Source organism: Styela clava, chromosome 11 (assembly GCF_964204865.1).
Source record: "Styela clava chromosome 11, kaStyClav1.hap1.2, whole genome shotgun sequence".
In the NCBI taxonomy this organism is placed as follows: Eukaryota; Metazoa; Chordata; class Ascidiacea; order Stolidobranchia; family Styelidae; genus Styela; species Styela clava.
Window position 1 is genome coordinate 6,479,121 of NC_135260.1, and position 27,897 is coordinate 6,507,017.

Below are 27,897 nucleotides of genomic sequence, written 5' to 3' on the forward strand. Positions count from 1 at the left end.
TGTGTTAGTGTGCAGCAGGACTCTTGAATTGCAAATTATATTTTATTTGATAATAATTAGCATCCTAATGTACTTTAATTTTTTAATAAATACCAATGAAAGTAAAAACATCAAAAATAAAATTCAAATTCTAGCTATATTGTGACATCACTTAGGGCGGATGAATATATCGTTTCGTTGGGCAACAGTTGCCTCGAGACAGAACGCCATAGCCACCGTAGTCTTGGAGACAGTAACAAGGTAACGATTTTTTTCATTTTTATAAGTAATCGTAGACTAGCATGGTAAATTTGTGGATTAGTTTCCGCTACCAGCAATAGTAGTCTTGCTCTTGCATAAACTTTTCTTTTACTTGAAAATGTTGGGAACGGGTATGCAATGTGTGATGTTGGTGTAAGAATATGGCGGAAGCGTCTGTGTTTGCGCTGCATGGTTCAAACTAAAAGCCGGTCTGACTGCGCATTAAATATGTAGACAGTTTCTTGGGGAAAACTTGATTAACCAGTTGATGGATACTGCACATTATAATATTATAGATATCGTTCAATACATTTAACATGCTGCCATAGCCAATGCAATTGCGTAACAATAATTTTTTCAGGTTACCCAAGGAATATAAATCTTTTACGAGACCTTAAGTGTCATCATTTTATTTATTTAAAATCCCATTTTATTAAAAAGATTTATATCTGTTAATAACATGCCATTACAGCATTATTATAATAAAAAAACTTTTTGTTGCATGAAATGTAAAAAAAACAGTTTCAAAGTGTCATATCTTATATGGTTTCGTTTTCCATGCACTAAATGATTTATTTAAACATAACATCAAACATTTCAAAATCTAGATTACCTAATGAGATCCGAGGCAGAGTAGCCCACAAAAAGTTTGTGCTCATCTGTTTATTAACTGATGGATAAACAATTGAAATAAATCATTATTATGCTTTCAAAGTTTTTTAACATTGTTCTGCAAAGTGTTAGAAAAAGACCATTGTTTGCTTGCTTACAAAGCCTGTGTATTTGTGTGACAATTTTTTATTGAGAATACCATGACACTATATCAAGGATATCAGCAATAATTCACATAGCTTCAATCTTTGGAATTTGTATTTAAACTGTTTGACTCAAACAATGGCATCTGCTAAATTTCTATTTGCTATATGTCATTTTTTCAGTGTCTGTACACTCAAACTCATGTTGAATTTAAACGTGAACTAAACAGTATGCATCTGGGGACTTGGCGAAAAGTAGTAACCCAATAGAACCTTATTAAAAGATTTTTATTGGGTACATACTGAATTAAAACTTGTGACATTCAGCTTGAGATAGTGTATCAGAAAAGTTCCACAAATGTCATAAAAAATATCAGACAAAATAACGAAACAAATATGTTCCGTAATACCTTGAAAATATTAAAAAAACAGCATTAAATCAAAGCTAATGAACCAAAAATTCATTGACCTATTAACAAAATTGCTTATATTGTTATTTTGTGTACAATATTTAAAAAATAAAAAATGTGTGATGAACTTCTTTGAACACCTTCCATTTAAGACTCCCATTTCATTGTTATCAAATTAGGAAACTTTGTGAAGGGAATAAACAATAAAAACTTTGTGTGTGTGATAAAAAGTGGAGTTATGTGAAATTTTACTAAATAATTTACACACTAAACCATAAAGAATTACCTACCTATAGTTTCTGACTTGATTGTTAAATTTTGATGATATGCATTTTGCAACCTTCAAAACATTTTCAAGTATTTGAAAAATTCTATCAACAAAATATCTGTTTGGTCACAGATTTACCAAATTTAGACCCATCTTTGAACAAAACGTGCTTATATTGTTTCGTTTTGGGCAAAATATTGAAATAAACAGAGAATGTTGTTAATTGTTATCATAATTCCTATGCCATATCAACATGTAATCAAAATCTAGTTTAGTTTAGGCATCAACTCTCAATCCATATTTGATTCAACTTGAAAAGTTCCTAATATTTTTAATGAAAATGATTAGTGAACAAATAAGGCTGGTTTGAGAGTTAATGTTTATAATACTCTCCTGTCATCAAGAATATTATGGTATGTGTAAAAGTCCATCTGTTAAAAGATAAGTGTTTTATAAATTAAATAAATAAATTGTATTTTAGATTAATACTAATTAAAATAAAATTAATCACATGAAAATTAAATACCAATGACAGAATTAATAAGTATTTTGCAGCTGTTTCTCCCCCACACAAAATTAAAATTTCACCATGGTAGGCTATGGTACATTTTTATTGTCAAGAAGCGATATCCCATAAGTGACAGTGCAACGCAATGCTCGTGTGCACTAATCTAAACCTCCGGGAAGACCGCAATGTCAGTACCGATTCGATAAATGTCTCTTATTTTTGCACCTGGAGGTAGCGCCATTGAGGCGTCATTCGTTTAGCTCGCCCCTGTTGTTCGAGAGTTGTGCGAGGCACTATGTTTCTGCCGCATCTTTAACGCTCAGACATTTCGATTTACGTTGGCGATACAACAAACAAATGCCATAATTGAAATCTCAATGAAAATTTGGGAAACGACCATTGTACTCTCTGTGTCCATTCTCAATACAAGTACTGATACAATACAGTAACTGTAATACAGTACTGGTTATATGCTTATAAATGATAACCTCGCTCAATTTTTGCGAGAAAACATTTTCATGTCACATGACTTTTCATAGTTGTATAGTCGATACAAAACTAGGATCGACGGTATTATCGTAGCCACATACGCATGTAGATGTTTATTATAATGTACCGAACTATTATTTGTGATTTCTTACATTATTACCATTTAACATCCTAATTTCTTTCGCCTTGACAACCGAGCAATTTCGCCCATTGTTAGCGATATGGGAGACCGCATGATGTGTCTAAAATTAATTAATTAATTCCACTACATGGATTGAATGTTCATACAATCACGACTTGCGTCTGTATTGGGATGAGAAAGGTTTTCATTGGGATTAGACTCTTACTATTTTGTATCATTTGTCAACCCTGGTCGACTGAATCACAGACATGGTAATACAAAAATATCCCCCAAGTAGCGTTCACGGTTTCGTATTTGAAACATCTGTATCGTTTAAAATACCATTGTATTTATCGTGTTTAACAAAAGCATTAAGTCAACTGGCCCAATCTTTTAGAGACATTTTACGGTTGCTGACACCTGAAGTGAATAGAAGCGTGCACTGGCAGTATTAATCCGATGGACTAATTGGTTAATTAATAAATTTAAATGTAGGAAATCATTCTCCCATAACGTGAGTCGTAAAATATTTTTAACCCATAATTTTAACACTTGTGTAGATTGTAGTGTCCAAATATGTTCTGAAAGATTTTCATATTTAACTACAACTATACTATTAAAATATCGTATTATTTCAATAAATCTATTTGTATCCTCGTCGTGCCATATGATGTTTAACGGAAAAACGTCAAAACACGGTGGCTTTTTTTATGTCCAGCAAATATGAGCGTCCTGCCATTTGCTATCTACCTCCTACATTGGGGACATGACATATATGAAGCGCATACTCACCGGAAATCCGCCACATTCTTACAAAAAATCACACCAAATATAAACCGATTTCACTGAAAATACGGTAGCTCTTGGCTCATACAATATTTGCTTCTACTTGACTACTTTTGTATTCAGATTTATTTTTATTTTGTCAGGTGCATCATGCAGCAGGCGGCAAGCGTTCAAGTCGCTTCGAGTCAGCAGGCATCAGTGGTCACAGTGCCACACAACCAAATACCTGTGGCACAATATGTCAGTGTCACGGCAGGAAAACAAGGTAAGAGACTGCTAGAATTATCAAAATATATATAGTATATATATTATATAAATATACTAGTAACTACTAATTGAAAATGAATTGGAACAACACGTCATCTTGTTTTTGCTCCAAGCGGATCTAGGTTGTATGCAAAGACCGCCATATCTCAGGTGTTTCTCATCACCCATGGTCAGGTTGATATAAACTAAGAATGGAAATTCTCAACCTCTTGGATTCTCAGAATTGAGCAGTGAATTGGTGTTTAATTGTTTATCTTATTGATATACCGTTTGTTTTCGTCATGTTCAAATTTTTCGTTTTCTACCTGAGTTTCTACCTGAGCCTGAGGAGACGGTTTTTCAACTATGGTTAAAACGCCGGGTCTCGTATTATTTTTGCTATGTCTGACAGTGTATTTATTCACTACGTAACAGTCACACAATGCACTCCACTTCATTGATTTACATTTCAAATTAATAAAAAATAATTCTTCGCTAATGAGAAAAAGTTATTTCACGAAGATATGCCAGGTGGATTGCACCACAATGAAATCATAGTCATTTCCAGAGAGCGTCGAAAATTATCTTAAAAATATTTTTGATCGAACGCCGTTTGTACAGCGATAGTTTGTTTGATCGCGATGCTTTCCTACCACACTGGGTTTGGAATATATATTTTTAACACGTGCTTTCCTGGTCGCGCAGAATGAACTCTCAATTGTCAATACACTCGCCCGAAACAGACACTCCTTTTGCCACAGAGTGTGATCAAACCAATTAAGCGTTATCGTTTTGCTAACCCCACCCTCGTACCTGATAAATTATCACTATTCAACGAAATTTCAATTTAATTATCTATTCGAAAATTGTAAAATCGTGCGCTAATTAATACTAAGGGTTAGGGTGGATGGTCGTTTTTAATTTAATAGCAATCATGATATTATAATAAAGAACTTTTCGACTTTGATGGCTGCAAATGTTTATTTTTGTTTGCAATTATCTTTATTACTACACGTGTCGATTAGGCTTAAAGTTATTCCCACCTGTTTGTGATATTTATCAAAATAATGAAAGTTTCTAATAGATTTTTGGTAGCCTGACTTTGTGATGCTTTTCTCAATTCAAAACTCTTCAAGACTGTAAAGACACGTAATAGTAAAGACACCTTTATAACAGCACACAACGTGGAGATCATTCTCAGCATATAAAATGTCTGCTATTGTGAATGAAGCTTAAAATTGAATTTCAGGACTGAAATTGTCAGTGGCGTAATCGTCAGCCCTTCAATGAGTTTATAAAAATAAAAACAAATAACACTTTGTTACTTACCGATAAATGTTCCCAGTAAATTAAAATTACTTTTTTTAATGGCTCGGATGTGCGGTATTTGCTGCTTTGTGTTTAAAAATATTCAAATTGCCGTTGTCATTTTTTTTAATGACGATATTTCTTGAACAGTTACAAAATCAGCCAGGTATTTTTATGAGTAAAAGAATAGCTCGCGGAGCCGCTAGGTTTCTCTCACGCAGCCTTGGGGCTCCGTATAGTGCATTTTGAGCACCTATGCCCTAGAGAATTTATTTTATTTAGCTAGTTTATTTCGAGTTTAACGCAATCGCGTTTCTGGTATGAATTGTTTATAACATGTTTCGATTGTTTTATAATTTGTTCGTTATATTATCAACATTGGAAATGAAAAAAAAAAAAAAGTAATTTTCTCATGTATATAATTTTTTACCGGGAAAATTCTTTTTCATTCGTACGGAAAAATAATAGGTCCATAATTTTGTCAGTAATCTTGAACAGAGAATATTCGGTACTCGCGTAATATGTGTACCAGATTAGAGCGTAGGCCATCATTTTATTCTGATTTTCCTTATTTTGGTTCGGGGACTGTCTGTGTTAGCCAAATGAATACACCTGCCTATATGTTTCAGTCCCTTTACACAAATTGATGTAAAGTAGCGAAACAAATTAGTTACCTCTATATTGGTACACATACTTCTGGAGCGCCGATTATTCTAATTTATAACGGCGTACAATTTGTAGAAATGAACGGAAATATTTATTGGATAGACCGAATTCCGTTTAGGTGTAGCAATGATACATACCAATATTGCCTTATACGCTCCATTAAAATTGAAACGTTTTATTTTAAAATGGATTTTTTAATTCTTCACGCTCGCTTCCCATGTCCAATCGCATACATGTTCCACTACTGTCGACGAATTAACCACTACGGCCTGTGAAATTAATCTGTAATAGTTTGTTTCCCGTATATATTACAAATTATCTTAATTTGTATGTACTTATCTGCACGTGCCATTTCTTTTGTAAGTCATATTCCTCGCCCGCGCTCTATTTAAAATATGCAGAATTCCGTAAAACGTTTACCTATATATATTGAAGCAGCATATATTTTCTATTTCGTGAATCTTTATGTCGGGTAGGGAAAGACTATAGAAGCTGAGAAAATATGCCGATAAAAACAGAATGGTGGGCGACTCAGTCCTTTGAATATCCAGCGCCGTATTCTTATTCATCTCAGCCGACTCCGATTAGCGAAAATATCCAATTCCGCGCAGATTGTATTAGTAGTTATGCTGGTAGTGACGGACATTACCATGGATCCAAGGCAGGGTATTCTTCTGAGTGTGACAACCAGCCTATTCCAACAGCAACTCGTTACCATGATACTTCGTACGGTAACCATGGCAATTCAGGATATCGTGGATACGACGATCATTTTCATCAATCTTGCTCTTCCAATGCTTCTTCAGAAGCCTCTCAAAGTTCTGTAAATGCTAAGTATGTTGGCGATTCACACGAGGACTCTAATAGTTACGATTGGTCTTGGAGCGGTTGCCGATACGCAGGTGTGTTTTCTTTTTGCTAGATCGAAAGAAAACACCGAATCACAGAAGATTATGTGAATCTAATATTAGTTTTAAAAAAAAAACTAGAATCAAACCTGCTTTTTCGACACAAGGCTACTATAAATCATTGTCAACGTTTCATCCTAGCTCATCTGTTTCCAGCGATATTGGCCGTATGGATTTGTCATGGCATCTACATAATAGTATTGGTATAAAAGTTCTTTTCAAATAAATCTTCCGAAATGACATCACCAAACGACTTTTCAAATACGCGCCGCAAAGTTAGTTCGGTTACCACCCAGCTTCCGCTTCAAATTTTTGCCAATGTGTTACGATGACAGCCTATAATTTAATAACGAGATGTTTTGACCGTTAACTACCGCAGGTTTGAAATGTCATATATAAAACAATGCTTCACAAAACACTCAATTTATGGATGATGCCATTAGGCGTTAATTAGTTAATCGTATACATTTGAATTTAAGTTTATCGATTTGTGGCAAATCAAATTTTCAAGTGAATGTATATTACGAAATCTGGGATGACATTTATTGTCAAAATTTATTGTATTCTAAACATCGAATATAATTTAATCGTTCAACTGGATAACCCGGTGCTAATGATCGAATGCCGTCAGCTTGCATATTGTATTCGTGTGATATTCTGCATTTCTTTACGAATAGACTTGGGAAATAATTAATTATAGTAACTAAAAAGACGTATGAAAAAATGATACAGGGATATGTTTGTTACACAATCACACGTTTAATTGATGAAACGTCCGAATTCAAACTGGTATTTGGTAACGCATATCTCGTGGCGTCTTATCTATTCTCTACGCAAGGAGCCGTTTTTAAACCGGTAGATGACGTACAAGAGTAGATTTATTTGCACTTTTATCCGTACTCGAGATGGCGCGCGAGGGCTGGAATTGGTGATTAATTTTAGTACAGTAAAAATGGCTATTATTTTCGATATTTTAGGGCGCACCTGTTGTGTGTAAAACAATACACATCAGCTCCTTACTTTCTGGAAGTTTTGTATCGCACATTCGTTGCTTTGTTAACAGATCGAGATGTTTTTCATGTGCTCGTTTCATGACTTAAGCGTTCTTCTTTCCAGTCTGGTATATTGCTTACCCTTACGCATTTACTAATATTTCCCATTTTTTGGAACCATGTTAGTATAGCCTTGAGTAAAAACGTGCACCTAATCTAATCAACTAATCACCATCACCATTGAAAGAATGCTGAGTTGCATTTTTCTTATTCTGCTGTATAGGTCAAATGCAATCCTAATCTGACACTGTTTATTTATATGTACCATATGTATAGAAACTGGTGTCATTAGATATTCTTCATAATGCTTTATTAATTCCTGACAATAAAATCACTGATGCAAAGGTTTCAGTTATTTCGTGCTTCAAGCAAATGAAATTTATGTAACACTGCTCTGGAGCTTTGTTAGGCTGAGATTATATTTATTTTCGCTGTTGACAAAGCGCAGATACGAATCCGTTTTATATAGGATGTTTTTCTGATTTCTTGCTATGTTTAATTTCAAAGTTTCTGTCGCTGATCTTAATCCACAAATCCAAACCTTTTCATTGACTGATTATTCATTTACGACCCATTCAACTTATTTTGTACTTCGTTGTTTTTTCAGATCTGAATACATCAGATGCTGGGAAGCAAATGGGAGGCGGGCAAGGACAGGTGAGACATTTAGTTTTGTAGTGATACTCTTTGTTCTTTAAACTAATCAGTAATTTCTTTTTTACTTTACGTACCAGTTTACATTTGTATAGCAATCGCTCAGCTCTGTTAGTTTGTATTGAAACTAGTCACTTCGATCGTTAGGCATGTATTGTCTTGTACCCATACATTGTGTATTCAAATTACCGGGCCATTAAATCGGATCATCCTTGCTAACGTCGTAATTGGGATAAATTTGTATGAATCCTACGACCCGTTGTTTTCTCTCCTACTGCCCTGCCAGGAAAATAAAATAAAAAACTCAGTGACTGGTTTCTCGTTATGAGTGATTTAATTAAATATGAATAGATTTCATCACGGTTTTATCGTTTTGCTTCACCCAACGTTAAACTCATCCAGAGTCGATATGTGTTAAGCGATGTGATTACATTCTACTGATTTTAGTCCCGTCTTCTGGTACAAGCATTCCTTATTTTCTGCTTATCAAACGTAAAAAAATATTTTCTCAACATAGTTCCCCCATTAAAAGTGATATGCTTGAATCAACAAAATATGTAAAAAATCAAGCCAACAATGAAATAATATTATTAAATCATCTTCGGATCTTCATTAAAATCTGCAAGTCTTGAATAACACGTGCTTGAAAAGCATATTTAAACTTCGCACCAGACACCAAGCTCGTTCCGTTCATGAAGATACGTTTTAGTGAAAATTTCAGGGATATAAATTCAGCCCTATGTTCCATATAGTCTAAACGTAGTTGCGCGGTTGCGCCCTCTAACACCACTCGTAAAATTACGCTCGTTTCTCTACCACGTATTAATTTAGTTGAAATCCATTCTACCATACTTTTCCGTTTATTCCGCCATGCTTATTTTTATGATTCTGCTTTGCCTATGAATATATGCAATGCGCGTAATGTGCTGTAAATTCTGATCCTATTGTGAATACTTGAGGTGTATAGCAAAATATTGGGCTTTTTCCAATTTGTACGTTAGTTTGTTATAATGCTCCAAAGTGTTTCGGATATTGTGTAGATGAAATGAAAATGTTTGTTTAAATTTAAAAGCGTTATATACTTCTGGATTGGTTATAACTTCAGAAGGGGAACAATTTTTTTTTAGCTTTCATCATCTACGTGTCATTTTTACACCAAAATCGCCCCCATTGAAAAACGTAGCCTCATGATAGAAAACGACCACCTTGCGCATCCTTTATATACGCGACTTCAGTTTTATCCGAACTTTTACGCTGACGAATCTTTTCGCCAATGGAATTTTTCTCGAACACAAGCGCTTTTATTGGCTAAAGTTGAGAATCTTTAATATTCAAGCCTACAGCATCTTTATAGTTTTTCTTTGGAAATGACCAATGAAATTAGACGCCAAGTCGGATAATCGCGCGATAATTTATTCTGGTAGAGTGTATATGTTCAAGTCTTTTCGTTTTCATTCTTGGTAAACGTAAAATTATGATAATTTCCTTGGGTCGCCAAGACGGTATTCCATGACAACGTCAATATGGCGGAATTCCCATGTTACCCTTGTCAGTGATACGGGCTTGTAACTACGGTTACTGGGCTCTGTTGTTTTATTTTTTTACAATTTTATCAGGATTTGGTATACGGGATTGTGATGGTGATTATTATTATTTTGTAGTGATTACTGCTAATATCAAGTTTATTGGATTTGGCAGCATAGCGTAATTGAGTTTTTAGCGGCATACAAGAAAAGATAAGACAAAATGAACCATTCACAGAAACTGGGAATCATTGCAAATAAACTCGAGCGTTAGACTACTGATAGAACTGCGCTGTTACGTGTTGGATTGAAATCAGCGGTCGTCGTAGATGGGTGCTATGAATCCCAAACAAATGTTATAGAATAGATGGATGAACAGAATTAGTAGAGAAGTGGTGTTTGAAGTACAACCGGATTTCTTGTCACTGAATCCAATAAATTTGTAAATATGGCTTGGTATCAATGCAACGATTTAACTTTTGTCATTGAATAGAATAATTACGGTTCGGAGAATGTTCATAGATATACGATGCATTTTAAATACGAAAATCTATTTAAAATGTAGATATACAGGATGTCCATAAAATCCCTCTACAATTTCAATTTTGTTATGAAGTCAGTTCCCAATATATCTTAACCAGGTTTGTTGTTTTTTTTATCATTAATTGTTCAAGTAGTTTTACTTCATTTAATAAATCTGTGAGGGCCAAAACAATATATGATATGATGGTATCGATGAATTCCGTTTGCAATTTTTAAAAAAAATTATGGATTTTATTTATATTATGTATGCATTCATTGAGAGAAGTGTTGGTAATTTTTTTAATATCATCAGATTTCTTGCTATATAAATTGACATGCGCCTTGTATAACGAAAGTTAATTGAAGAATAGTCATTGTGTTTCCAGGGCAACCGGATAACATTTTCAAACCGCCCGTTGGCTTTTATTCACATTTTTATTACATAAAGGACCGCGAAGAAGAAGTCTTCCCTATTACTTTATTGAGTCAATAGAAACCATTCCGGCTACGAGCCGGTTGCTAAGCAACGCCATAAATGCCATGTCAACTGATAATGCGTTGCCTGGCAACGCCCCGCGAGTGTTTCTTTTTGTCCTGACCGAATTTCCACATTGGAGCATCGAGTGCCACTTCTATTAAACCCTGAACAAAATTTTGTCTACATTACACATTCTACGCGTATATTCTCGGCGACTATCACGATTGCTATATCCACATTAGGAGACGGAAACGTGTCAAATTGTTAAACTTTAAAGTGGTTTTGGTATAATACGAGCCGTAATCTGCAAACGCCCTGTCCTTGATTCGACATGCTGGACAAGCATCTGTTTAACCTTTCAGGTAGCGGGGGGAAGATTTTATCAAATTCTTTTGTTAATACATCCGGTAACTCCCTATTTTTTTATAGTAGGTTGTTTATTCTCCCGTTTGTCATTCAATACCCATTGCATTATTAGAGAAATAGATAATGCCTCATAAAACTAGGCAATGTAGTACTGTCAAATGCAGTCGTCTAGATTTGGTTGATAACCGTACCAGAGACCATTTAACCTTTAAAATTCCTGATTTTATCGCGTACAAAGGCCGTCACCGCCGTCTTTTGTTTGCTTTTGGTCGTTCAAACTCTACGAAATAAACGTTCGACGACAAGTAGTGACCCGCATATTCCCTTTGTTCTTAGAACACAGGAGATTTAGTGACGATAGACCAACTGTGGCTCATGGATGGAATACGCTTTGCAACGCGATTCTTTATCGGGCCTGAGTAAATTAACAACTTTTTCAGTTTCTGCGTTATATGATGTCACAATACATTCTTTTTAAAGTTTCTTCGTACTCGCCGTGGTCTTCTTTCCATATCAGAACGACTCTACCACGTTGTCTTACACGTATATGTTATGGATGTTTAATAAAGACTAGATATTGTCAATTGTAGTTAATCATAAATTTCTAGGTCCGTATTGTTTATTCGTTTTGAGGATGTAAAAGTAGTATTGAAAGGCAAAAACACTCTCAAAATGAGATGCGTTGAGGATTTGAGTACAGTCATTTTGTGAAAGTTCTTTTTTTTGTCTTCAGATTAATTGAATTACATTCCTATGTCGGCACTGGATATTTAGTTCCTAAGAAAAATTTTTAAAGAATGATATTTTCACCTGTGCTCAGATAGTTTCAATTTAGTAATAATCTGAATAATAATAATAAACCAATTACCAAGTAGATGCCTTGTAAAACAGAGGAAGAACCTAGGCCTGCCCATACAGCTGTACTGCAGCAGGCCATGGATTTAACAATAAACAGCAAAGTTAAAACAGAACGACATGGATCCATGGATTCTAAAACAATGGAATTTGTTGCTGTGAGCATTTTCATAACATTTTTATCTTTTACAATTTGGGTATTTCAGGTTCCACTTTTTAAATATACAGTTATAGGTATGTTTCATATTAATTAACCTTTCTTGATTATGTTTAAAAATAAGCATTTACTTAATAAGTTAATCTATTTATGCATTATTTGGGGGGGGATATAAAATTTTTGGACCTCCTGAAGTATGTGCACCAAGATAGCACACAACCAAGATGGCACACAACCTGAACATAGTGTGTGCACCAGGTTAGGGTTCAGGTTATGCGACATCTTGGTGCACATACTTAAGGAGCACCAAATTTTTTAGCTTCAACCAATTTTCTATATCCCTATCGAAGTTAAAAATTCAGAATTCATTCTAATTTTTTTTTGATGATTTTTTTTATCTTTTCATGATTTCCGATGTTTCAATTTTCTATCACAAATGCAGAAAAGAAAGTTTTCAGGAATAACCTACGTAATATCTCAATAATATTCCATTATTTAGATGAGATAACCGAGTTAAAGTACCGGTATTTAAATAGAAGTAAATTTTTGTTAAATATTGGTAAATTATAAATTTAGCCAATCAAGTTTTGTCAAAAAAAAGTTAGTCATGCAATATGTCTATCAATCTGCACCTGGTAAATAGAAAACAGATTATTTCTATTTAGCAGATTATAAAAAATTTTCATCATATTTACAGGAGAGTAATATTTTGAAGACAGTTACAATAAGAAGAGTAGATTGTCAGTCACCGCCAGTTAAATTAAGAGTTTTGGATTTAAAAAAGGAGGCAGATATAGCTTGCCAGATTTTACAGATAAAACAGGAGAAAGAGAACGCAGATCCTAGACTGGTAAGAAATCTGTATGAGTTTCAGGACATTAGAACGGAGATAAGAAATGTTTATTCAAAGGTTTAATCATCAGATAAGCTTTTTCTTTATCAGGATAGAAGTGGAATCCCATGAGCAGTGTGGATGAGATTTAGACATTTAGAGATAACTTGGGAGCGAAAACATTCAGTGATCACTTTTTCAATAGCTGTAATGAGCCAGCTATGCAGAAAGTACTATTAATAATATTAAGTTCACTCATCTAATTTGGTAATTGATCCACTAATAGCGCAAATCTCAAAAAAAGGTTTTGAATAAATTGTTGAATATGGACTTTATGAGTTTATGTTATTTGTAAATAGTCAATATACACTTTATTAATCCTACTAATTATAGATTTTCTTGTTGCCGGGTGCCTTTTCAAATATTCACCAAAATGGATATTTATTTGGACTTTTGCCCAAAAGTTTAATTTATTGTATAATGTAACATTTTATCATGAAGATTGAAGAACTTTTAGAATGTTTTTTTCTTTTCATTTTTTGATTATTTAATTTCAAAGCATTAAATTGTTGTTCAATAGTGTCTCACATCCTGTTTATATGGATGAATGTGGTGACTTAAAACAGTCTAAAAATTTGATTTGTTATACAGCTGTGGTTTTCCGGAAATATCTTTAGTAAAACATTATATAAACTAGGCAAAAGGGATATCAAAATAATCTTTTCAAATATTAGTTCTTCGAATACCTCTATTTCAATAGATAGGGCTCGAACATTCAAATTCATTTAAAAGATATAGCCAAGTTTAGGTAAGGAATGGTATGTTCCAATCTCTAGTTTCTGCAGTTTTCAGAAATTATATAGAATACTGATCTTTTTGTTAGAGCTCAATTGCTCAAAATGATGTTCAAACAATTTTCGAATATTAATTATTAATAATATGAAATATATTCGAAACGATTCTTTGTATCTGAGTCTTTGTCACTACTCACTTTTATTGTCTACAGCAGGACTCGACTATTTTTACCGAATGTCCACATATAAAACTTCAAAAATATTTGGGTCTGGACTTTCCAGAAATTACATTTCGGCATTCTTGAACTCGCAATTCCTCGGGCGACTAATGATTATTATTAGCTAGCCACAAGATTGTTTGTTATGGCATTATAGTTCTTTTCATATATATTTTTAAATCTATAAAAGTGATTTTATAAAAGGAAACTTCAAAAGTGGGGCTAATGATCAAAAATAAAGAATTATGCGTGGTCCGAATCGAATACCCCAAAAGCTCGCATTCGGACCTCGGTTCGCCAGTTGAGTAGCCCCGGTCTACAGTACACCTCAGTATTGCTTATACTTGGCCTTGTTCTGACCTGATTCTGAAAAACCTAATGTACTTCTATAATTTGTGGTAACATATTAACAAACAATACAAATTTAAATTATTCTTTAGTTGACACGAGCCCTGAATACAGCCCGAGTACAGATAGGGGACAGAAATGTGTTTACATTGGCTGACTTAGACCTCACTCATACTGATGATGTTGAAACTTCTCAGGTTAATTAGTTGGATTGAAAGTAGCGTGATATGAAATTTAATAATCTGCTTCAAAATTTTTGGAGTAGCTCTAATCATAATATAGAAATGTTGGAATTTAATCGTTAGTTTTTTGCTAATTGTTGTTTTTAATGATTTATATACAGAGATGAGTGATTTTGATATTTGATTTGTAGGCATTTTCCATAGTTGGTCTGGGTGTTTCTTGTTTTCCTGGCTGCTAAATAAAAAGCATTGAGTATATAAAATGGGAAGTATGCAAGTTTAAAGGGAAATTTGGTCAGAGGCAGAGCCTCTTATTTCTCCTATTAATTCTTACTGAAATTTCATTATTTTTCTATATATTATTCAATATAAAAAGTGTTCGAGTATTTAAAGAGAAGTTTTACCAAGGTCCTCTATTTCTCCTATTAATTCTTACTGAAATTTCATTATTTTCCTATATATTATTCAATATAAAAAGTGTTCGAGTATTTAAAGAGAAGTTCTACCAAGGTCCTCTATTTCTCCTATTAATTCTTACTGAAATTTCATTATTTTCCTATATATTATTTAATATAAAAAGTGTTCGAGTATTTAAAGAGAAGTTTTACCAAGGTCCTCTATTTCTCCTATTAATTCTTACTGAAATTTCATTATTATCTTTCATAATTCAAGCGAATTACCAATTGTCATTCATAGAAAGGTACCAGGATCAATGACCAAAAATTATGTAACTTCTTAATTCGTCTAATTCCTTCTCTATTTGACCTTGTATAATCATAACACATATGTATTGTCAGATTTAAGTGTCTATCTTTACAGAAAATAATAGTGATAATCTACCTAGTTTTGTTTTTAGGATTTTTGTAATATTGTCAATAGACCTGAAGTTGCAAATTACTGTACTAACATGTTTTGATCAGCTTTATGATTTGACAGTTTTTGAATTTTTTTTAACTTAATGATACATCATTCAAAAATTTATCGATTTTTCAAAAAAAGCTGTGAAATCAATTGAATATGATTAACACATTGTATCATTTGTAGCAATCAGGAGAGGATATTTTGTTTTTATCCTTCATAGAGAAAAGTCGATGAAACGCTTCAAACAATTGGCCAACCATGGCCACTTGTCTAGTTGCCAATTCATGTTTCAAACTTTATTTCAAATGCATGGTTACGGTGGTGGTAAAAGTCGCAACAACCAGCATAGAGATCAGTAATTCATTGCACATAATTATTCCTCTCGGAACTCATATGAGGCAATGAAAAGGCAACACATTGCTAACACTTACTTTAATGCCCCAACTGTTGAGCCAAACTAAACAAAAGTCAGCTAAAACAAATGAAAGGAAATCACTAATATTATGGTATTTATTTTGTATTCAATCCAAACTGACATCGTTGAACATTTGTCATCGAATTGTATTCACCAGTCAATTCATTGACTTTTTTCGTATAATTTTAAATTTTTTTTGTATCGTTAAATAATATCATCAAATTTTTTTAGCTTCAACAAGTTTATCAAGGAGGACAGATACAATATGTTGAATCTCCAGGAGATCATATTTATGCCAATGGGTCAGGGTAAGATTATCTATAATAAGTATATAAATTGATTACAGAATATAACAGAAACATTGAGTAAACTCATATTTTTTTCATTAACCAAAATTTTTTTTTTATGTGGGGTATAGATAATGGAGATGAAATATTGTGTTTTGTTGATGTTACTGCTGTCTATGGTGCACTGACAGTGTAGAAAATATTTCATTGTTTAATTTATTGACAAGGATTGTAATGTCTTGCTTGATTACTTTGATAACTAGCTTACTTAATACCATTAACCATTTTTCATGATCTGAAAATGTATGTTCAAACATGCTGATTCATACTTCATTCGTTAATATTTGCATATTGTATTTCTAGCTCTACTTCTTACCAATACACAGACGGAACACAACTCTATACAAACAGTCACAGTCAGAATACCAACAGCACAACTAATGCTTTGTTCTTTGATACATCAGTAACCGGCCATCAGGTATTTACGCCAATGTCTCTCACTAATTTTGATTTGGTAAATAATCCACTAATACCGCAAATCTTTTAAAAAGGTTTTCAATGAATTGTATAATTATATGTGCTTCCCATTATTTGCCGATAGTCAATATATACTTAATTAATTTTATTAATTATAAATTTTCTTGTTGCTGGATTTACTGCAGGGATTGCCAAAATCGTATTTTCTTTTTAACAAAAAAAATGGTAAAATGTCCATATTAGACTGAAAAGTGATGAATAAGGGAACGCTATGCGATTATGTTATTATTATTATTAGTCGGGGAAAACATGCAATTGACTCTCATTTCTAGATTGATTAATTTTGAAATCGTTAAAAAAATTTCGGTGCTCCCGAAGTATGCAAACCAAGATGGCGGACATCGGATCGTAACATGGGTAACAGGTTAGGGTTAGGCGATAAGTTTTTTCCAATTTTCCTTATTTTAGTCCTATTATCAGTTCAAAGACTAGCCAAAGGCCTCCTGTAGTATTTATACCTAAAATTACGGCCTAACCCTAACCTAGTACACATATTACATTCTGATGTCCGCCATCTTGGTTCGCATACTTCAGGAGCCCCAAAATTTCTCTATTGACATATATCTTATTTTTTAGCCTACCATGGTCAGCTCATTACAAGCCCATCATGCTCAATTACAAGCAGGTGCTGCATCTCACCACAACATGGGCCAGATAGTAGCAACTCCCACAGGGGGTACTTATATCATCAGAGCCCCAGGTGGGGCAGCGGGAGGAGAAGGAATCCTTGCAATGCCGATCAATCACAACACACGTGCTTCTCCCGCAACTGTAAGTCACTTCAGGCGGGAGCCAAAAACAGTAAGAAGTACTTGTTTACTCCCCAAATAAGAGATTTGCTTTAGCGAACTAGTTTTATTTAGTACAGGGGTGTGCAACCGGTGATCCGCTGGCCAAATGCGGCCTTCAAGTAAAAATTGTGCAGCTCGCAAAGAAGTGCCAATTTTATAAATTATGCGAACTGCAAAACAAATTTAATTTGGCACGTGCGAGTAATCCTATTTCCTTTGCGTTGCAAAGCCTATACCTGAGTCCAATTTATTATCTATGACTTTACAATGCCTTAACAAGCTACCTTGTGCAAAAAACGCATGTCACAAGATTAATAAATTTTTGTGCTTGCAACTACTAGATAGCCATCCTAAGTGATTCGGGAAGTGATTCAAGAGTCTTGCTATTTAAACAATCAGTGTAGAATTATAGGACTATAATACTAGATAGCCTATGTTAAATGAAGGTGCAGCCCGCGATTCCACCCAGTTAGTTCTATCTGGCCCTCCTGTAATAAAGGTTGCACACCCCTGGTTTAGCGGTAGTTATCCTTGGCTAAATGAGGACAAAATTTTATGTGTAGTTTATCTTTGTTCATGCTTGAAAAAATTATAATATGATCTGATTGACCCTCTGGGTACTTCAATCCTCAAGTGCACTCTGCAAAATAAACAATTTCTTCTTTTTTTAAAACTTTTATAATATTCTAATAATCATATTGAGGGTGAAATTGAAATTAACAGCATATTAATTAATAATACCAATAATATATTTCCAATCTTTCTGAAAAGTAGAAGTGGACTGTTGTTATGAATTAGAAAATGATGATTGGATTACTTTGTCATCATAGTTGGCTAGTTAGAAAAAGCTGTATTATTTTTTTTTATTTTAATGTATAAATATTTTCATTACATGTTTCCTTATTTGGGTTAATTCTCATTTGTATATTTGTAATTACTGTTTTCACTGTGCTGGGAAGCCAAGGGTGATAATAAAAGTACCTAGAATCATTGCTATTCCCACCTGTGGCAGTATTTTTTCTATGTTTCTTTTCAAAACCTTATTTTCTATATTTTTTACTTTAGGTACAATGGTTGATGGAACATTTTGAGAATTCGGAAGGAGTGTCACTTCCACGTGCACTCATGTATCATCATTATTTACTTCATTGTAGAGAACAAACTCTTGATCCTGTCAATGCTGCTTCATTTGGCAAACTTGTGAGATCTGTCTTCATGGGACTGAGAACCAGAAGACTTGGTACCAGGTATTGCTATTATTTGTACATTTGGATCAAATCAAGAAATTTAGTTTTATTCTTTGTTTCTATGCCATATACTTGACTGATGTCAATTTGTTCCAAATGATTTAGATCCAAATGACCACTGATTTAGATTATTGATATTGAGTTTGATTTTTGAGAAAAAATTTGGACATTCTGGAAATTTTTTCACATACTGCCCTGTTTTTATGTCATTATTATGCTGAAATATTCTGTTTTTAATCTCAGAGGAAACTCAAAATATCATTATTATGGTATAAGAATAAAGGCATCTTCACCGCTGAACAGATTACAAGAAGAAGTGGCTTATGCTGCCATGAGACATCCCGGAAATCACGCGAAAAGGTGAATTTTTTCTCTTCTTCTATCCTTTTACTAATGTGATGAAATCATGAACCTTTATCTATGTGAACAAATTTTTGGTACAAAGTTGGAAATTCTCTAAAATTTATTTTGAATTCGTTTATTTTACTTCCTCTATGTTCAGATATAATTACATTCACATCTTGGTTAGAAGATTCCTATTGTCAAAAACAGTGATCAAATAATTTGGATAGTGTTGTTGGGCATAAGCATCCTTTGGTTCGCCATATCATAAAATCATTTATTCCCTACCATGAGATAGGTATCGAAATCATATTCTAATTTCTCAGTTTTTTCCGCATTCTCTCTTCACAGAGCTAAAGTCACACATTCTAACGAAAAGATGGAAACTACAGAATCAGGAAGCAATTCACCCGGAACAAATGCAGCAGAACAAGTACAACATCATCAAAAATTCTTGGGCGATGTGTCGCAAGCTATTCCAGATCTTGATCCAATACAGTTTGATCGTCAGACAGATCCATTTCCTGACGGAGTGACTCAGGTACAGAGATTTCAACAACATTTTGTATTTGTTTAACAAACTAGAAATAGTCACAAGATTCAGATAATTTGGAAATTTTTTAATGCAAATTCAGATATCTTATGTGGTGTTGAAATGTGGGGTGAATTGTAATTTATATTTTAATTTAATTTAGATTCGCATAGTTCCCTTTTTTCCAAAATTTTGTGATTACTTGAAATTCCACTTATTAAACTTTTTGTATGACGCCCCTGTACCACTGATATCTGCCAAAATGTAAGAAGCCATCATTTTTTTTTTCAATAGTACCATTTGTATGTGGTAGCCTACTATCATTTTCTCAATGAAACATTTTGCATAATAAAATTAGCTATTAATAGACAAATCGGTACTCCCGTAGTGTGTGTACCAGGTTAGGGTTAGGTCATAATTTTATTCCGATTTTCCTTATTTTAGTTCTATTACGAGTTTGTCTGTGTTAGCAAAGTAAATATACCCCCTGCCCATAGGTTTCAGTCCCTTTACACAACTTAATGTGAAGTAGGCGAACAAAATTAGTTACCTCTATATTGGTACACACACTTCTGGAGCGCCAATAAATCTCTCAAAAGTAAATAATTGTAATCTTTAGTCAAAATTCATATTATACTACTCAAGTGACATTATTTGAACAAATTTGAACAAGCTTCTCTTTTTTTTCAATTCTCCATACAGGATGATTTATCAGCACTAGAAGATTTATACAGAGATCATTGCTCTGGTATACTTGATATCATTGTCACATTACAATTCCCAATGGTAGATGAACTTTGGCATACTTTCTGGAGAAGCAACAAACCCATGGATGCCGCACAGCTAATGTAAGTTGTTACGGATCTGGAAGAGTATTATTCAACTTGGGTAGTAGTGTGGCACATCGTGCTAAGACTTAGAGTTATGGTTACATCGATTACACTGAGTGGATTTGCAGGTTTGAATCATTTAGGGGATGATTAGGTCTGACAAGATCGCTGGACTCGCAAGAATAGTTAGTATTCAGCGAGAGGATTGCTGAACTCCTTGCTGCCATAGGGTGGTTCATGTAGCCACTGTTCGGTGTTTTCACCATATGATTCCTTCGAAACAAATCCAATGTTAGATAAATACAGTTTTGAGTACATTTGTAATGTAACCGAACGTTTTTTACTTGTACTCCTATCCGTTATGGTGGTTTAATACATATTCAATGCAATATTCAATTTTTTACATACAGCGTGTAGCCAATCACTCAAAACAAGGCTTTGTATAAACATGGCTGGCATTGCGTCCCAAATGTTTACACATCATTCAAGATGGTGATCAGATTTTAAGCCAAGATTTTTTACTTGCCTGCCAACATAGTTGAGCTCTATTCCTTAACCTCTGAGCCCATTTTTTTAACCCATAATGCCAAGTTAATATTTCTCTTCCACAGGAATGATGAGATGGAGTCAAAATTATCCCACAATAAACTATTACTACTTTGTTCTTGGAAACCTGTACAGAAATGGGTTAAAGATTGTGACCATCTGATGTACCAGAGTTTGGTCGATGTTCTTATTCCTGACGTACTTCGGCCAATTCCAAGTATGATAATTCGAGATACCGTAGTTATTTCTGCTTTGCATTTTCATGTTCTACTATTTTGTATACTCCGCTAAATTTTATAATATGCTGTGCTGTCTAGATTTATTCCAACATGTACAACTGTCATTAATGTGTTTGTCACTCTTAAAAAACACAACAGATAGTTTGGAAATATCCCTTATTACTTTGTCAAAGGGTAACCGACATATCCAAAACAAATCTATATTCAAATCTATTTGAAATTAATTATATTCAATTAATTTGTACAAAAGTTGGATTTTAGAAATTATCATTTTGTGCTATAGAATTTACAAATCATTACCATGAGGGCATTGATTCAATTTTTAAACATTATACATTAATGACTTGACTTATACATGTTCTCAGTTAAATGTAAGTAAATTTAGAATACAACCAAATAAACCAATAGGAAATAGTGATATATTCGATTTTGTCCATCCCATCCATTCTAACCAAAAGTAACTTTGCAAATTTGAACTCTATATGCAGTCGAATAATTATTTCATGTTTATCTCGCTTAATTAGGTTATTTCTTGTAATAACATATCATTAAAAATTGTACAACATTACTCACAACCTTTTCTTTCATGCAGGTGCCCTCACACAAGCAATCCGTAATTTTGCCAAAGGATTGGAAGCTAGTCTCAGTGCAGCCTTAACTGGTGGATCAATACCAGAAAATATGGTTAGAATTAAGGTTCGTTCACTAGTATATTTTTAGAACAATTTCAAAAAGTTATTCACAATAAGTATTTTCATTCTATCACTTAAAATCCGATTGCACTTACTTTAATCTATGTCATCACCCATTCACTCAAGAGTAAAGTTGTAATAAACTACCAATGTGCATTTGAATCGAGATCCCTCACGCCAATACAATAACTGCCAAGGCGCTAAGGAGGGGGGGGGGGCTCAGAGCAGTTTGTGGGGGCCACAATGCTAGGCGCTAAACTGATTTTACATTTCCCCCTCGACAAGGAAACTCCCTGTTCTTCCTAGTTCCATTGCATGATAAGGTTATTTCACAGGGTGATTCCACTTTATTGAGCATGAATTGTTTGAACATAATGGGATTTGGAATCTACCAATCAAAATAACATGATAAATACCACTGAAATGATTAACAGTGGGACCATGAGTGCTGAAAGCCCCAGGAAAGGGGGCCATGAGCCACCACCACCTTGGAATAATAGGGGAAAAGGTCCAAATCAACTAAATTGAGACATCAATATTTGCTATTTCAGACAACAGCAGTCTCTGCATTTTCTCAAACACTCAGGAGATATACTTCACTCAATCATCTTGCTCAAGCAGCTCGTGCTGTTCTTCACAACGGAACTCAGATTAATCAAATGCTGTCTGATCTCAACAGAGTAGATTTCACAAATGTACAGGTAGGAAGATTCATGCTTAAATCATTAAATGCTGTATGTGTAGTATGAATTGAAAACATGACTATCCATTTCAATGTTAAATATGAAGGGGTACTCCTGAAGTATGTCAACTAAGATGGCGGACACCGGAACGTAGTATGTGTACCAGGTTAGGGTTAGGCCATAATTTTATTTCAATTTTCCTTATTTTAGTTCTATTATGAGTTCGGGGACTAGCTAAGTGACTCCTGTAGTATTTGTACCTGAGATTAGGGCCCAACCTGGTACACATACTACATTTCGGTGTCCGTCATCTTGGTTCACATACATACGGATGTCAGGAATGAATACTTGAATATCTTATATTTCAATATAGTAAACTTTTTATATTGCTTTTTTAGGGAATAATATTTTTATAAGTTATTTTGAACATTTATCATCTGTTGATCAGATGCAGACCCTCATTAAACAACCTACCGGTAATCATAAACAGTTAACTTTAATGTGAAAGATGTGTCTGTTTTTGATAGTTCATGATCTGGGCATTACCAAGCACACTCACATATAATTAGCCAAATTTCAGCTAGTGCAAGTTGAATTTCGGAAGGCAGAGAATAGTTATCTAAACTTCTGATAAATAATGATATATTTAATTAGACTGAACATGATTTATTTTATTGGTAAACCTTAAACTCTGAGGCAAACATGAGAATCTCCCACAACTTGTGAATGTGAATCCTGGTTTATGTCATCAGTCAACTCCTTAATTTGTCAAACATCTCTTCATCATATTTTTAGGAACAAGCATCGTGGGTTTGTCAGTGTGACGCAGGAATTGTAAAACGGCTTGAAACAGAATTCAAAGCAGCTTTATCAGAGCAAAGGACATTGGAACAATGGGCTGAATGGTTGGAATCAGTTGTTCACGATGTACTACGACCTCATGAAGAATCTCCCAGATTTACAAAGGCTGCAAGACAGTTTTTGCTCAAGTGGTGTTTCTATAGGTAGCTATTTCAACGATTAAAAATATCTGTATTTGTAAAATAATTGGAGCTTGAAGATTGAGGAATTGGTCTAAATCTCAAGTTGGGCATGGAGTCTGGGATATAACTAACTCTATCTGAAATAACTAACTGCTTTCTCAATATTTTTAAATCTTGCTGTCAGAGGATTGAGAAGCACTTTGTTGCTGTTTAGTTGGCCCATGTAAATAACTGTTTATTGGTTATAGTTTCCTCCACCAGCAAGTACAGACTTTCACTGCCGTTCCCATGGTTACGCACAAAACAGTGCTCGGATCCTTGTCCGTTTTTTTTTGGGGTCGGGGTTCTTCTGGGTATCCAGATCGCCTCGACCTACTTTGACGTAAACTTCTTTTAATAATCACTGTTTGATTTATCTATTACAGTCAGACTTTTAAATCACGGGTGTCGCTGCTCGAAAACCAGTAATGGTGTCTCGTGTCTCCCCTCACCCTGAAGTACTATTTTCCTTTTTTTTTCTGTATTGTTTGTTCATAAAGTGTACTTTAGTATGGTAGAAAAATTAATTTCTGATTACTGATTACCACCCGACATGGACTGCTAATCAGATTGAAGGCCATTGTTTCCCTTGTGATTTCATCACCTCATTGTCTTTTCATTTTATCTGGATGATTGTGAGAACCTATTCAGAGCATAGCTCCATAATAATGCCACCATTCTTTTTAGTTCAATGGTGATACGTGATTTGACATTGAGATCAGCAGCTAGTTTTGGAAGTTTTCATTTGATTCGACTTCTTTATGATGAATACATGTTCTATCTTGTTGAACACCGAGTTGCACAAGCGACAGGGGACACACCTATTGCTGTTATGAGTGACTTCTCTGATCTTGCAAGAGGAGAAATGAACGATCTCAAATCCGGAGGTGAGATTTGGTAACTTCAATAAAATGGTAGTTCATGTAGTTGAGCATGTGATGTAGGCTACATGATAAAAATATTTTTAGCCAATCAAAATTGGGCGCTCCAGAAGTGTGTGTCCAGAATGTGTTGTATTATGTAAAAAACTGATCAGTACTGGCAAATGGTAAAATTACTAAACTAAGGAACGGGGAATGTAAGAAACGGGCAATAATAGCTTACTAATACTAATGACTCATTGACTAAACCTCGCTCATGACATGGCGTAAAAAAGTCTTAAATAAAATAAAATATACCCAAAACTGCTTGGTCAAAATCATGGTTATTGTCAAAATTAATGATTTCTAGGTTTTTCATCGGACGGCTTTGGAATTGATATGTGATCTAATATCTTTTATAAGTGCATGAATGCATTATTATCAATATATTTATTCGAAACTGCAATTTGAAATTACACATCAAAATTTAATGTAACTTTCAATGAGTTCATAAACAAAGTCATGTAAAATTTGTATTGTATGCCTTATCATGCTCTCAAATATATCAACAATAATGTGAGAACCCTGATTTTTGCAGTAAATATATCCTGAATCTATTACTGAATTTTAAATACCACTAATTTGAAATGCGCCGACAGCAACAATCTCTATACCCCACTTTAGAGGTGTAACCAGAAAGTTTTAAAGGTGGGGTGAGGTTCTGAAATTTCTTGTTGCCAAGTAACAGTGGGCGGTGGGTAAATGTGGGTTCTCGAGAGTTTTGAGGGTTCATAAAGCGTTTCCAAGCTACGACAAACTCCTATGTGTGATACAAAAAATGCTTTATTTTGACATTTCAACCTCCGGCTGCACTGCCACACGTTCTCACACATATAGCAGCTTTGTGCACATAAGCAATATACATGAATGAACCTGCACAAAGCCTTGTTCTGAGTGAAGGCATGTAAAACACATGAAAAAAAATTGACAATTCATTTTACATTTAGTTGGGCAGGATGATGCAATCAGACAATCTAAGAAGAATGATCAAGATAGATTCATCACTAAAGCATCACCAAGTTAAATTGAGTCAAAGTGAAGAATTTATTTCTACAAGAATGTAAGACAGTTTTGATCGTAAAGCAAAGATGGAATTATCATACTGTTACACAACGTATAAGTATGAATATTCAAAAACATCCCGTGTAAAGATATCAGAATACACAGCATTTTAATACATTTGACAAGCAGAGCGAAAATTACCTCTCAAATGGGATATATAGACCTATTTTATATGGATAAATAAAGAACTGACTTGTCTATCTATATTTAAACATTGGCATTGTATATCTTAATGACTCTTTTACATAATATATGATTCAGGGGAGAGCAGAGTAATTTCATATTTTTCTCCAAATAACAACGGTTCTCAACCTTTTTTCTTTCATGTAACACATTGTTGCGCAAAATAATCTATGGCTCATGAACTTTCTCATGTAGGGAAAAACTATAAGAAAAACAAGAAATTCTTTTTGCGAAGATGGACACTTTAAATAATTAAAATGAGAATTACCACCCGGTGACAATTGGTAATTTTTAATAGGTTTGCGGCCCAAAGGTGGGCCATGGCCTACTGATTGAGAACCAGTGCTCTATGCCAGGGGTGCACAACTCAAATGAGGACACATGCCAAATTTTTCCAAATATTCTTGTCGCGTGCCACGCACAATCGTTGGTATGGACCTTTTCCCGACCTTTAACCCCCGTAAAATTCTTCCTATACTTTAACTTTGCAAAATTTTCGTGCCTCGTGTTGTGCACCCCTGCTCTATGCTAATCAAGATCTTGAAAATTCTGGTGTTTACATGATGAATACTGTTTTACTGATGAATTACATATATTATACGACTGGATATTGGCAATTAATTGGCCATGCAACAGTAATTATTGATTGGGCCATATTTGATACAGACATAATTCTGAATAATAAAGGACAATTGGTGAAAGATGCGAGCAAGCATTTCCTTCTGTGCCTCATGTTTGGCCTGATATAATATGTCACATTTCATTTTTGGTATCGAGCAATAATAATACTTTTAGTAACTGATATCGTAATATCTTATTTCTTTATTTATCATTTTTCATAGACTTGAAGTATGATTTTGCAATGGTCATTAGAGACGCTAGTGTGCCACAAGTTTTTGACAAAGAATATGATGAATTTTATGTAATACGCCGTTTCAAACTTGAGCTATGGCAAACAGAGCATCAATATTTGCTGATTGCAAAAAATGATTTTATATTTAGTTCATTCACATTCATTTTCAGATGATTTTTAATGAACCTGACTAGTGAATACATTCTAACACATTCGTTGTTGCTGCTATTTATCTATTTTTAATATTCTTTGTAACCCGTTTTTAAATTTTGTTCCCAATCCTCAACCTGACTGAAACCTTTATTTCTATCAGTAATAATTGTAATTCTTGAATTATAACAAAGCTCCAGACAAGCAGAAACCCATTCAACAATATTCACAATTCGATTTGTCCCATCTTATCGAATTTCCTCTTATTCTATTATTATACTGTAATCTACTCCAGGGGTGTGCAACCTGCGGCTCACAGGCCAAATGCGACCCACAAGGAAAAATTTTGCGGCCCGCAGAGAAGTTCCAATTTTGAATACCTCAGTCCAATTTATTAGCGATACCTATGACGTTACAATGCCCTAACAGCTATTTTGTGCAAGGAGAACAGCGCGTCATGTCATGAGATCAATAACCAAAATTTTTGTGCCTACGGTTTTACTTAGTTATTTGTTTTTGTCACACCTGCATTGAAGATTGCACACCTCTGGTCTACACCATGGAACTAATTGAAATGGCATCCATTTGCTTGTAAATTTCAGAGTAATAAACGCAGACACCTTCAATGCAATCGGTATATGAACCAAAGATGCCTAGCTAATGAATCCACTTAGAGCAGTCGCAAATGACCTATTTATTTTTTTTTTTGTGTGAAAGAGCATTTTTTACATTTTTTCATCTAGGATATACAATTTACTGATATAATTTTGGTGATTTTAAATTTTTTAATTAAAAATGCGACATTGAGATATTTCTACTCGAGATTGAATTCACTAATTGTATAAAATCTGTGCCTGCTATCAACACAATTGTGTTCCATATTGGAAGAGTTTGAAATGTATTTGTAAATATGCTTCATTGTACGTAGTTATTTAAGTATAACTATAATTATTTTTAATTTCTTTCTTATTTACTGCCATGATTCCTGTAGTAGTATACTTCGAGTTAAACAATACTGT

At 34.0% G+C, this 27,897-nt stretch overlaps 1 protein-coding gene across 7 annotated transcripts; it reads left to right on the forward strand.

The window, feature by feature from the left end:
• Positions 1 to 85: 85 nt before the first annotated feature.
• On the forward strand, positions 86 to 27,897 carry LOC120347450 (DNA-binding protein RFX2-like). Of its 7 annotated transcripts, none has more exons than XM_039417437.2 (18): positions 86 to 240; positions 3,721 to 3,842; positions 8,365 to 8,414; positions 12,176 to 12,313; positions 13,010 to 13,162; positions 16,194 to 16,270; positions 16,613 to 16,727; positions 17,363 to 17,587; positions 18,643 to 18,824; positions 19,068 to 19,184; positions 19,518 to 19,707; positions 20,401 to 20,546; positions 21,140 to 21,291; positions 21,906 to 22,009; positions 22,557 to 22,706; positions 23,484 to 23,692; positions 24,398 to 24,597; positions 25,578 to 27,897. In XM_039417437.2, exons 1-18 carry the CDS (start codon positions 161 to 163, stop codon positions 25,652 to 25,654), a joined length of 2,487 nt encoding a protein of 828 aa, XP_039273371.2. In that variant the 5' UTR covers positions 86 to 160; the 3' UTR covers positions 25,655 to 27,897. The 7 variants fall into 7 exon arrangements, with proteins under 7 accessions (XP_039273371.2, XP_039273372.2, XP_077973892.1 ...); XM_039417438.2 differs by having other exon boundaries at positions 17,363 to 17,557; XM_078117766.1 differs by lacking the exon at positions 13,010 to 13,162 and adding an exon at positions 14,597 to 14,701 and having other exon boundaries at positions 87 to 240.